This window comes from Macaca nemestrina, chromosome 16, assembly GCF_043159975.1.
Source record: "Macaca nemestrina isolate mMacNem1 chromosome 16, mMacNem.hap1, whole genome shotgun sequence".
NCBI lineage: Eukaryota > Metazoa > Chordata > Mammalia > Primates > Cercopithecidae > Macaca > Macaca nemestrina.
The window spans coordinates 103,970,365-103,983,034 of record NC_092140.1 but is presented as its reverse complement, the minus strand read 5'-3'; the positions used below and the strand labels follow the sequence as shown (position 1 = coordinate 103,983,034).

Genomic DNA, 12,670 nt, shown 5'->3' with positions numbered 1-12,670 from the left:
TCTGATGGAATCAGAAAACACCCAGAACAGCCAAAGTCATTCTGAGCAGAACAAAACTGAAGGAATTACATAACCTGACTTAAAATTCTACTACAGAGCTATGGGTAACCAAAGCAACATGGTAACTGGCATAAAAAAAGACACATGGACCAGTACAACAGAATAGAGAGGCCAGAAATAAATTCATACATCTACAGGGAACTCACCTCAACAAAAATACCAAGAACATACATTGGTGACAAGACAGTGTTTTCAATTCATGGGGCTGTGAAAACTGGATATCCATGTTTAGAAGATGAAACTAGACCCCTGTCTCTCATCACACACAAAAATCAAATGCATCACAGACCTAAATCTAAGATGTCAAACTATGAATCTACTGAAAGAGAACATTTGGGAAACTTCAGAACATTGGTCTGAGCAAAGATTTCTTGAGTAATACCCCTGAAGCACAAGCAACCAGAGCAAAAATAGACAAATAGGATCATGTCAAACTCAAAAGCTTCTACACAGCAAAGGAGACAACCAACAAAGTCAGGAGATAACCCACAGAATGGGAGAAAATATTTGCAAACTATCCATCTGACAAGAGATTAATAACCAGAATATATAAGGAGATCAAACCACTCAATAGGAAAAAAAATCTAATAATCTGATTTTAAAATGGGCAAAATATCTCAATAGACATTTCTCAAAAGAAGAAATGGCAAACAGGCACACAGTGGCATACAAATGGCAAACAGGTATACAGAAAGGTGCTCAACATCATTGATCATCAAGGAAATGCAAATCAAAACTACAATGAGATAACATCTCACCCCACTAGAAAGGGCTTTGATACAAAAGACAAGCAACAACAAACGCTGGCAAGGATACAGAGAAGAGGGAACCCTCATACACTGTTGTTGGGAATGTAGATTAGTAAAACCACTATGGAGAACAGCATGGAGCTTCCTCAAAAAACTAAAAAAACTGCCGTATGATCCAGCAATCCGCCTTTAACAGTCTTTGCTCCTGTACCCCATCAGGAGAGGCAGATGCTATAGCCAAGTATTGTGAAGAGGTGGCTCAGCAGTTTGAGAAAAGCAGCATTATTTCTATATATCTGTCAGTTCCAGCTGCTATTATGCACAATTATATGATGGATCCAGTGTGGAAAGATGTTAAAGAGAGCATTTGGGTATTTATCCAAAAGAATGGAAATCAGTATGTGCAAGAGATAATTGGTGCTTCCAAGTTTACTGCAGCACTATTCACAATAGCCAAGATTTGGAAGCCAGCTATGTGACCATCAACAGGCAAATAGATAAAGAAGATTATATATATATATATATATATATATATATATATATATATATATATATATATATACACACACATACACACACACGCACATACATACACACAATGGAGCACTATTCAACCATAGAAAAGAATGAGATACTGCATTTGCAACAACTATGAAGGAACGAGAGGTCATTATGTCAAGGGAAATAAGCCAGGCACAGAAAGACTTCTCACTCATTTGTGGGAGCGAAAAATTAAAACAATGAAACTCATGAACACAGAGAATTGAATGAAGGTTGCCAGAGGTTGGGAAGGGTAGTGGGGGTTGGGGGTAAGTGAGGATGGTTAATGGGTAAAACAAATATATAGTTAGATAAAATGAGTAAGATCTACTACTTGATAGCACAACAGGGTGACTACAGTCAACATTAATTTAGTGTACATTTAAACATAAAACAGTATAATCATAAGCTTTGTAACTCAAAGAAATGATGTTTGAGGTGAGGAATACATTTACCCTGATGTAATTATTATGCATTGATTGTATGCCTCTATCAAAATATCTCAGGTATTTTATAAATATGTACCTACTGTGCCTCATATAAATAAATTCAAAAAGAAAACTACATGAGTACCATGAGATCACTTTCACTGTGAAACATGATTTACCGGCAAGACAAACTCCTCCTGTGGAGATGATGGGCATCGCCTGGTGTTTTAAGTGGATACCCGCAACACTGGAGCTCACTGCAAAAGGAACAGGAGGTGGATATGAGAACATTACAATAGTGTAATTAATACTTGATTAATAGGCTGAGTTTGAACACACAGGTACACAGCATGGACACTGTAAAACTCGTAAGTGGGATTATATTATATGCAGATTGCAGATTTCGGCAATTAGACTTTTTTTTTTTTTTTGGAGACAGAGGCTTGCTGTCACCCAGGCCAGAGGGCAGTGGCGTGATCTCGGGTCACTGCAACCTCTGTCTCCTGGGTTCAAGTGATATTTCTGCCTCAGCCTCCCGAGTAGCTGGGATTACAGGCACCCACCACCACACCTGGCTAATTTTTATATTTTTAGTAGAGACAGGGTTTCACCATATTGGCCAGGCTGGTCTCAAACTCCTAACGTCAAGTGATCCACCCACCTCGGCCTCCCAAAGTGTTGGAATTACAGGCGTGAGCCACTGCACCCAGCCTGCAATTTGATATATTTACCTGTCTTCAAGATCTTTCCTTTCTCAAGGAGATACTTCAATTTTTATAAATATAGCTACATGAAATCTTTAATTGGCTTCAGTAACAAACTTGGCCTCTTTGGAAGGGCACTGGAACACAGATGCCATAAAAGAATTCTACATAATGAAATTATTAATTATTCAGCATTTTAACAATCACAATTCAACAACTTACAGTGATCTGAAGGTCCTCAAGGTCCTAAATGACTTCTGAAATTAAATTATGTTCAGTAAAAAGCCACTAAACTCTTTAGGTTTTGAATAAACCTAAGTAAACTACAATTTTGTTGCACTAAAATAATACCTATCTTAAAGGTGGTTTCCCTAAACTATTAGCCAATCTCTTTCTCTAAGCACTATTTTACCAGATTTTCAAGTTGATAAAAATAATGGTTATTCTCTCATTTGGTAAATACCACTTTATAAGAAAGAAAACACTTCAAATACAAGACTTTATTTGTTTATTAATAAAGTAATTCATTATGACTTTTGAAAAAAAAAAGTTGTAAAATGTTCTGCGTACATGTCAATGTAGGTTAGGCCAGCCAAAAGACAAAGCAAAGCGTCAACATTAAGTCACAGGCTAGGATTATACAAATAAGAACAAATACACGGCTTATAGTACTTGTTAGGTAAACACAACCAAACTAAACTGTACTTCAAATTTGTTTATATAAAAGCATATTAAAGCTCACTTTAAAATAGTGTCCATCTTTTCTTTTAAACAGGCATAGACTCATTTGCAGTCATGTACAAATATACCTAATAGCTTTCTTCATCTTTTAATACAAGTGCAATTCCTTGCTTCTTTATGCAACCTAACAAAATAATATAGAATGAAGTCATTAGAAAAATATGAACCTTTCTGAATCTATATTACATTTTAATTTAAATTGGAAAATACAGTTTAGATCATATGAAACATATGGATTTCAGACATGTATTATCTGTTTCTAACAGATTATCAGAGATGGTCTTTATTTTGGCTGAAATGCAAAAATATGACTTTCTTAATAACAGATTAGTTAAAAATACTTTCCATTGATAGCAATGCTAGTCCCTAAAACAAAAGGTAAGCAAAACTTATTTGTAAGTTACTGCCTATTCACTGCCCAGAATATGTAGATCCTAACTCTAAGCCCTTAATATACATCTGTTTTAAAGATAACTGAAAGGAGATCTCACATGCCTGATAATCCTTAATTTAAACAGTCCTGTAAACATAGTCAAAATCTGCTAATAGAAATACAATTCAAGTAAACATTGCATATTTGATTTAAACCACCTTACAGTTAAATTCACTCATGACACATTGGATCATAACCACTAATATGTAAAAAGTTTTTAAAAAATCATCCTTATGTATAGATGAAAATAAACTTTGTAAACTTGTTCATTTAAAATAACTAATGTACTGCAGCTGCTCTTTGGTTTGGCATGGTTTCAGGTACTGAATATTCAAGTAAATTTGTTCCCAGGTAAACCACGTCTCCTAATTTGTTTTTAATGGCAATGGTAAGACCTGAACTTCATTTTTCTTAAGGTGTCATCACAAATGTTCAAGTGTTTGAAGGACCAAAGATAGTACTTATAAAATTTGACAGGGCTTCATTTTGATTTTTTCTCCCCAAATAGTTGATAGCAATAATCAATACCAGTTGAAATACCAAAGAGGCAGCCTTTCCCTGATTCCCACACCACTTGTAGGCCTTTGCTAGAATGGTCATTAATACGCATGAATCAGTTCAGCTAAATATTATTTAGAATGTGGCAAAATGCTGGCTGTAAATTAAACCAAAGATAAATAATTCAAAGGCTTTAACTGAAAATTTCTGAAAAGATGTTTGCTGTGCTATTATATTAAAGATGTTAAATAACAAAAAGTAAAAGAACTGAGAAAGACTATACTACCATGAAAGTGCATAATAGTGAAGAAGAAAATAGTTTCCTTGGCGTTAGCCAGGTACATGCAAATCTTTTGATCTGAATGTAGAAATACTCACAAAAAGTACCAGGAGAACATTTCTGAAAGTAGTCAAGTATGTTTAAACATTTATCTCCTTATAATATGCAAACTGCCAAACTGAAGTTATGTTTTTAGTTGGTAGTTGATATATATATATTTTTGAGATGGAGTTTCTCTCTTGTCACCCAGACTGGAGTGCACCAGACTCTTGGCTCACTGCAACCTCCACCTCCTGGGTTTAAGTGATTCTCTTGCCTCCACCTCCCGAGTAGCTGGGAATACAGGAGTGTGCCACCATGCCTGGACAGTTTTTGGGTTTTTTTTTTTTTTTTTTTTTTTTAGTAGAGAGCGGGTTTTGCCATTTTGACCAGGCTAATCTCGAACCCCTGACCTCAGGTGATCCACCAGCCTCGGCCTCCCAAAGTGCTGGGATTACAGGCATGAGCCACCATGCCCAGCAATAATTGATTATCTCTTAACTCATTCTAGTTTGCTAGAATCGAGATTATTAAGACTAAGGAGTTGAAACAAAGGTAGAAGAATCCATACTATAGTATTCCAAACTATGTTTTCAAAGCTAACTCATTCCTTTGGTTCAAAGAGAAAAATAGTTGCCTCCTTTTAAAATCTAATATTAGTATCTGATGGAAATTAGACCAAATTATAAACAACAAATTATAAACCTACAGTAGCAACCATAAAATTTATGCTGTACTAGGAAATGACAGAGCTATTCCTAGTGTATTGTTTAGCATATAGAAGGTACTCCAAAAAATTTACTGGGGCCGGGCGTGGTGGCTCACGCCTGTAATCCCAGCACTTTGGGAAGCTGAGGCGGGTGGATTATTTGAGGTCAGGAGTTCGTGACCAGCCTGGTCAACATGGTAAAACCTTGTCTCTTCTAAAAATGTAAAAATTAGCCGGGCCTGGTGGCAGGAGCCTGTAATCCCAGCTACTTGAGAGGCTGAGGCAGGACTCTTGAACCCGGGAGGTGGAGGTTGCAGCGAGCCAAGATCCCACCACTGCACTCCTGCCTGAGAGACAGAGCAAGACTGCCTGGAAAAAAGAAGAAAAAAATTTACTGGGTGAATGAAAAGTGATTTTGCAAAATTAGGCATCGCAGAATGTTAGAAGTCATCCAGTCCAACTCATTCACAACACTCCCTCCCCTGCAGTCCCATTTTACAGACAGGACACTCCAACCTGTAGTACTCACAGATGCTGCTGAGGTTCGTCTCCACCCACCAACGGGAAGCAATCGATTATTTGGGGGGGGGCGTGTGTGTGTGTGTGTGTCTGACTAAAAGGTGTAAATGAGGAGTAACATTTCGACATTGTTTATTCTGTACTTTTCTTTGGAGTTAATGCAACAACTCCTGTCGCTTAGATTAGATTTAAAAGGAAAAAGGAGAAATGTTTCTAGGCATAAAGGGGTTGCTGTTAGAAAGTCAGACTTGAGACTGTGCATCTAAGAGTAGAATCCACTTCTCAGAGACTGGGAATGTAAAATGACCACTCAGGTTAGACTTTCCAACTGAGAGCCAGGAGGAAAACTTATTCTAAAGTTTTTTTTGCCTAGTTTGAATTGCATTTTAAGTCACTGTTTTTAAGTTGTTACAGTATTACTGTAAAAAAGTTTCAAAGTAATTTTTAGTCATTACCTACCCTGAAATTTGAAAGTCAAGTCAACAGCATGCTTTATTCTAACTACTGTTAAAACTCAAACTATTCTTTTTTTAACAGATTACAATATTCCTCTTATCTTTTCTTCTGGACACTTAAACTTCTTCCTACTGTGTCCAGTATTTCTCCAGCACATGTACCTTTGTGTTTCTCTGCCAGTGTACACACCCCTGAAAGTTCAACAACAAAAGTTATAAAATAGCAGAGAGAACCCAAAATAGTTCTTATCCTGCCGAGTTCCCTTTAAGCCTTGGGCACTTGTTCCACTACATGGCTGTATTAATGCTTCTAACTAAGCTTTCGATGAATTAGACCAATGTGTTCTATGTTCTAAATGATGATATTTAGATATCTGAATCCTTCTGTTATAGCCAACAATAAAAGTTATTAAAAATATTGAAAAGTATAAAATAGTAATTATAAATTAGCAAATACCCAATTTAAAAAAGCATTTTCCTTATACAGTACAAGCAACAGTAATTTGAATATTATTCACTTTCAGCCACCATTTGTCCTAGATGTACTTTACTTTCAAGTTTTTAAGCTTGTGTTTTTAGAGTGAAAATGTATATGGATACTAATTCTAATAATGTAATTCAGGTATCAAAAAATACATATGCATGTTAAAATGTGATGACAGCTCGTATTATAGCATCTCATAACAGGTAAGTATTATTTCCAGAATAACGTTAAGTCACTTTTGTAGCTCTAAGTCAATGCTGCACAAATGGACACTTAAGATTAAGGCATCGTTCCGCTCTGGAGCAGTGCGTCTGTGGATCCCAGGAACTGTACAAAGGCTTTCTTTTTTAAAAAATATATCTTCTGTTATACTTCAATTGTTTCATTCCATTGATCATTTTCTTCCAAATGAAAATTGAAAATATCAGTCTATAATGTTTTCATACACCTACAAAAAAAGAAACATTGTTGGTTAAAACTTGATTTTTTTATTTCTGAAAATATTTACTAAATGGTTCTGTGGGCTAAGGTACGAAGCTACTAATATAACAAGATGGAATATAAGTAAGTCCTTAACACTACTAATATTATAATAATAAAGATTTTTGTAGCAGTAAATGAGCGGGTATTACTTTCTTCCCCTGAATCAATCAAAAGAGTATTTTAAAAGGGAGAATCTTACAGTACTCCCAGACTGCTAACTTGGACATCATTTGAGAAGACATCTGGTCCACCTACACCTGTCCTAAGACTGGTGCAAGATGTAGAAAACTTCCCACAGCAACTGTTAAAGGAACTGCAGCTGAGGATTCTCAACCACCACAAGCATCAGCAATTATTCCGCCCACATTAAGAAGAATCGTGGACCTCGGACTGCGGGCTTGTCTGGACACCAAGCACTACTCCACAGCTCCAGCTCTCGGTGACATGGACCTGACTTACGATCACCACATGCGGGTCATACAGCTCCTCTTCTGACTGCAGCCACTCTGCCCAATGTGACCACCACCCTGAGTGCCTGTGATCTGACTGTCCTGGGTCTTAGGCTCTGGCTGCAGCCCTGCACGCAGGCTCAAGGTCCTCTGCAAGGGCCTAACTGCTGAGGACAAGCCCACAAGTGAGGAAACAGATACTCCTCTAGCTGACACTCCAGATAAGACGCCTTTAGAAAAACAAACTCTGTTATACAGGAACAGGATGATAAATGTGATAAGCTCCATGTTTGTGGTAATTTACTACTTAGCAATCTTCTCTTGCTGTGTCTTTTACAAACCATATAAATAAACCTCTTAATTCTTTTTTAGAGTCTTTGGTCATTTTTCTTTGGGTTGAATTTCCTTAATAGTGGACAAAAGTCGCTTTTTTTTTTTTTCTTTTTTTTTGAGACAGGACCTTGCTCTGTTACCCAGGCTGGAGTGCAGTGGTGCCATCGACCTTCTGGGCTCAAGTGATCCTCCCACTTCGGCCTCCCAAGTAGCTGGGACTGCATGTGTGCATCAACACAAACCTGGCTAATTCTTTATTTTTTGTAGAGATGAGGTTTCACTATACAAATTTAAGTATCTCACCCAGGCTGGTCTCTCACTCCTGGGCTTAAGCGATCCTCCCACCTTGACCTCCCAAAGTGCTGAAATTAGAGGTGTGAGCCACCTTGCCTGGCCACCTTTTTTTCTTTAATTAATAAGGTACTGTTTACTGAAAAGGCCAGTGGTCCACATACCAGTCCTAAACTATTTTTATTAGTTTCTTCATTAATTTACCAACAAATAGTTACTAAGATTGTGCTATAAGGAATAAAGAAAATGAGATTTTGGCAGATGTTACATTCCAGTCTTTCCTGTACTGCCTAATTTTGCTGATACAATTAAAAAGACTAAAAAAAAGAACTGCAAATTGTTTAAAGATTATGTAATATGAAAATAAGCTGCATTTATTCAAGGATTACCTTTACACTGTCTTACCTTGTTCTTATTCAAATGGTTAGTTATGAACAAGTGGTACTCAATTTTCTATTGCCACTGTTACATGGTTATTTGTCCCTGTAAGCACATAATTGTGTATGACATGACAAAAAAAAAAAAAAAAAGAAGTATTAAGTTTCTGGCTAAATGGTAAAAATTGATTACAGCAAAAATGACTATTATGTAAATACCAAATAGGCTTATGGTGTCAACCATTTGTCTTCTTATAGAACCCAGAAGTAAAGAGCTAACATTAGGAGTCAAAAGTTTGATTTTATGTTTATCCTGTGGAAATACCCACTGGCTTTAAAGATGTTAAACAGCAATAATTAAGAAGTTCGCAAAATGAACTTTACCCTAGAGCTTTATTTTTTAGAGATGGGCCTCAATAGTATTGCCTAGGCTGGCCTTAAACTTCGGGATTTTTCCTTGACCTTATACAAAAGGTGTAATGATCCTAATGAAGATCCTAAAGATACTAATTTAAGAGAATGTTTTAAATGCTGCTAAAAGTCAAGACAACAAAAAAACCTCAGAAATTCTAACAGTGTTTTTAAGGGTATTTAGGGTATTTGCTACAGTTAGTACAAATGGAGCTAAATGTCTGGAATCGTTTTTCTTTTTCCATTTTTTTTTTTTTTTGAGACAGGGTCTTGCTCTGTCATCCAGGCTGAAGTGCAGTGGCATGATCATAGCTCACTGTAGCTTCAATCTCCCAGGCTCAAGCAACCCTCTCGCCTCAGCCTCCTGAGTAGCTGGGACTACAGGCACATGCCATCAGGCCTAGAAAAATTTTTTCCCAAAGTTTTTGGTAGAGATAGGCTGTGTGGCCCAGGCTGGTCTCCAACTCCTGAGCTCAAGTGATCCTCCTGCCTCAGCCTCCTAAAGTGCTGGGATTACAGGTGTGAGCCACTGTGCCTGACCCAAAACCACTTTTCTATAGTGCAAGGAGATAACCACAGTGTTATTACTATTATCATTAAAAATTACCTCAGATGTGTTTTAGGCTGTAATGCTAGTTAAGTAGCCAGACAGTATTTTAAACCCAGGTCTGATGAAAATTCCCACTTCAATTTTGCTGACTATTCCATACCTGAATCCTCAATTCATAAATGATTAAGAGTCACCTAAAAAAGGTTAAAATATATTCAGTGTGCTCTTTTTTTTCTTTCTTCCCCGAGACGGAGTCTCACTCTGTCGCCCAGGCTGGAGTGCAGAGGGGTGCCATCTCGGCTCACTGCAACCTCCACCTCCCGGGTTCAAGCAATTCTCCTGCCTCGGCCTCCCGAGTAGCTGGGATTACAGGCATGTGCTACCACACCTGGCTAATTTTTGTATTCTTAGTAGAGATGGGGTTTCACCATGTTGGCCAGGCTGGTCTCTAACTCTTGTCCGTGTGATCTGCCCACCTTGGCCTCCCAAAGTGCTGGGATTACAGGCGTGAGTCACCACGCCCGGCCAGTGTGCTCTTTTTAAACTAAGGCAGCAAAGAATGCAATGCTTTTCAAGACTTATTGTCAACTAAGCAAAAGCTGGGACCCTAAAGAATAACATTGCTGGCCAGACACGGTGGCTCATGCCTATAATCCCAGCACTGAGGGAGGCTGAGGCGGGTGGATCATGAGGGCAGGAGATCAAGACCATCCTGGCCAACATGGTGAAACTCCGTCTCTACTAAAATACAAAAAACATTAGCGGGCGCAGTGGCAGGCGCCTGTAGTCCCAGCTACCTGGGAGGCTAAGGCAGGGGAATTGCTTGAACCCAGGAGGTGGAGGTTGCAGTGAGCAGAAATTGTGCCACTGCACTCAAGCCTGGTGACAAAGCGAGATTCCATCTCAAAAAAAAAAAAAAAGAATAACGTTGCTTATTCAGAACAGCCAACGCCAAAAGAACTTTCCACATCTGTGTGGGGAAGTATGTGGCTGGGTTAACAAAAACCTGCAGTTGCACAGAAAAAAACATGACCCACTATACTCTCCTCGCTCTATCCCTTCCTCATAGAAGCTACTAAGAACCACAAACACCCTATATATTTTACTTATTTATTTATTTATTTATTTGAGACAGAGTCTCGCTCTGTCCCCCAGGCTGGAGTGCAGTGGCGCGATCTCAGCTCACTGCAACCTCCGCCTCCCGGGTTCATGTCATTCTCCTGCCTCAGCCTCCCAAGCAGCCTCCCAAGCAGAGACCACAGGTGCCGCCACCACGCCCGGCTAATTTTTTATATTTGTAGTACAGACAGGGTTTCACCGTGTTAGCCAGGATGGTCTCATTCTCCTAACCTCGTGATCTGCCTGCCTCGGCCTCCCAAAGTGCTGGGATTACTAAGCGTGAGCCACCGTGCCCAGCATATATTTAAAAGTTTCACATATTTTAGTATTTTTAAAATGTTACATTATTTTGAGTTTTCCACATGTATTATATCTCATGCTTTTCATTTGAACCAAAGCAGTGTTTCAAATGAGAACTATTACCTGATTTGACGATGCCTTCTTCAGCTCCATTCTCCAGCCACTGAGATTCACTGTCCAACAAACGGTTTTTTGATTCACTAAGTGGTTTGATAGGAAAAGGCTGATTTGAGCCACTACTGAAAAGAAGAGCAAACAACTTAATAAATAGCTTAATGCTCAACGGTGGATACTTAATAAATTAATAAGCAGCAAATTAGTATTCCTTCTCCTAAATATGTGAGGGCAACTCATGAGATCTTAGTACTCTGAAAAAACTACCTTCAAAATAAAAATATGCCCACAACCCCCCATTAAATGGCTCTCTAGACCCAAGAATCTGTATTCCAACGCTGCCAATGAAAACAATTAGTCAAAATCTAAAAAGCTTCAGAGGCCGGTCTGAACTGTTCTTAATATGTTAATCGGGAGCCATAGGCAGTGCAAGGACAGGTGGGGATCTATGTCTGTGGCCAGTACAAAACAATTACCTGTCATTTCCCAAGTTTTCTGCTTTCTACCTCTGCAGTTTAGATCTAAGGGGAAAAAATGATTCAGTGATTTAGCGTAGACTTATTTTTCTAGCTAAAAGATCCAGGGAGGGAGGGAATGGAGGAAGGAAAGGAAGAGGAAAAGGAAACTAATAAATGTTGGTTTCCTATTATGGGCCAGACACGATGCCAGGCACCTTATATACATTATCTCAGCGCTCCAAATAACCTTCGGTGGTGAGTATCATTATCCCGATTTCATAGAGGTGGAAACTGAGGCTCATAATTTAAGTGACTGGGCCAGAACCCTAACAAATGTTAGAGCTCAAAGGTCTAAGGCATTAAGCTACATTCTAAGACTTAGGGTTCTTCCAATATTAATATGCTAGTTTAGAACTTATCATTCCTCTTCTCCTACAACTTATTTCTGTAATGAATAAATTATGAATGTTTTACTTGGACAGAAGTATCTCTAGCTTCTTTAAAATTTCATTTAAAATGAACTATTACACTGAATGTATGAAAGTTTACTTGCCACACAAATATTATGGGAAAATTTCCTCTAAGATGAAGTAATGAAAAAAAAAACTGTATTTTTGAATTCTTATTTTGATAGTATATTAAAATTTATCAAAATAAAATGGTGATTAGTATAATGACTAATTTATTTGAAAAAACATAACTGACATAATCCAATCTAATAAAATCTTGAAAGGTCTTAGTTACTTCCCAGCTTGCCCAGACATTTCCAGCTTTATGCGATTATCCTGGTTTAACTATTATTAAACAAGCATTCTCTCTCCTACTCTTTTTTTTTTTTTTTTTTTGAGACGGAGTCTCGCTGTGTCACCCAGGCTGGAGTGCAGTGGCGCGATCTCGGCTCACTGCAAGCTCCGCCCCCCGGGTTCACGCCATTCTCCTGCCTCAGCCTCCGAGTAGCTGGGACTACAGGCGCCCGCCACCTCGCTCAGCTAGTTTTTTGTATTTTTAGTAGAGACGGGGTTTCACCGTGTTAGCCAGGATGGTCTCAATCTCCTGACCTCGTGATCCACCCGCCTCGGCCTCCCAAAGTACTGGGATTACAGGCTTGAGCCACCGCGCCCGGCCTTCTCTCCTACTCTTAAGTGT

The 12,670-nt window shown here is 38.4% G+C and overlaps 1 protein-coding gene across 12 annotated transcripts in view; it reads right to left on the bottom strand.

Annotated features, from left to right (window-relative positions):
• Positions 1-2,972: 2,972 nt before the first annotated feature.
• Positions 2,973-12,670, bottom strand: part of LOC105490273 (zinc finger DHHC-type palmitoyltransferase 20) — a 90,531-nt gene continuing 80,833 nt past the window's right edge. For 3 of the 12 annotated variants that reach the window (XM_071081566.1, XM_011755725.3, XM_071081571.1), the window contains 3 exons: positions 11,076-11,191; positions 8,601-8,678; positions 2,973-7,087 (listed from right to left, as the gene is read on the bottom strand). In XM_071081566.1, coding sequence (XP_070937667.1) covers positions 8,641-8,678; positions 11,076-11,191 — 154 coding nt within the window. In that variant the 3' untranslated portion in view covers positions 2,973-7,087; positions 8,601-8,640. Of the gene's footprint in view, positions 7,088-8,600; positions 8,679-11,075; positions 11,192-11,542; positions 11,588-12,670 lie in introns of all 12 variants that reach the window. The other 9 variants (XR_011614992.1, XR_011614994.1, XM_071081567.1 and 6 more) reach the window with 5 other exon arrangements.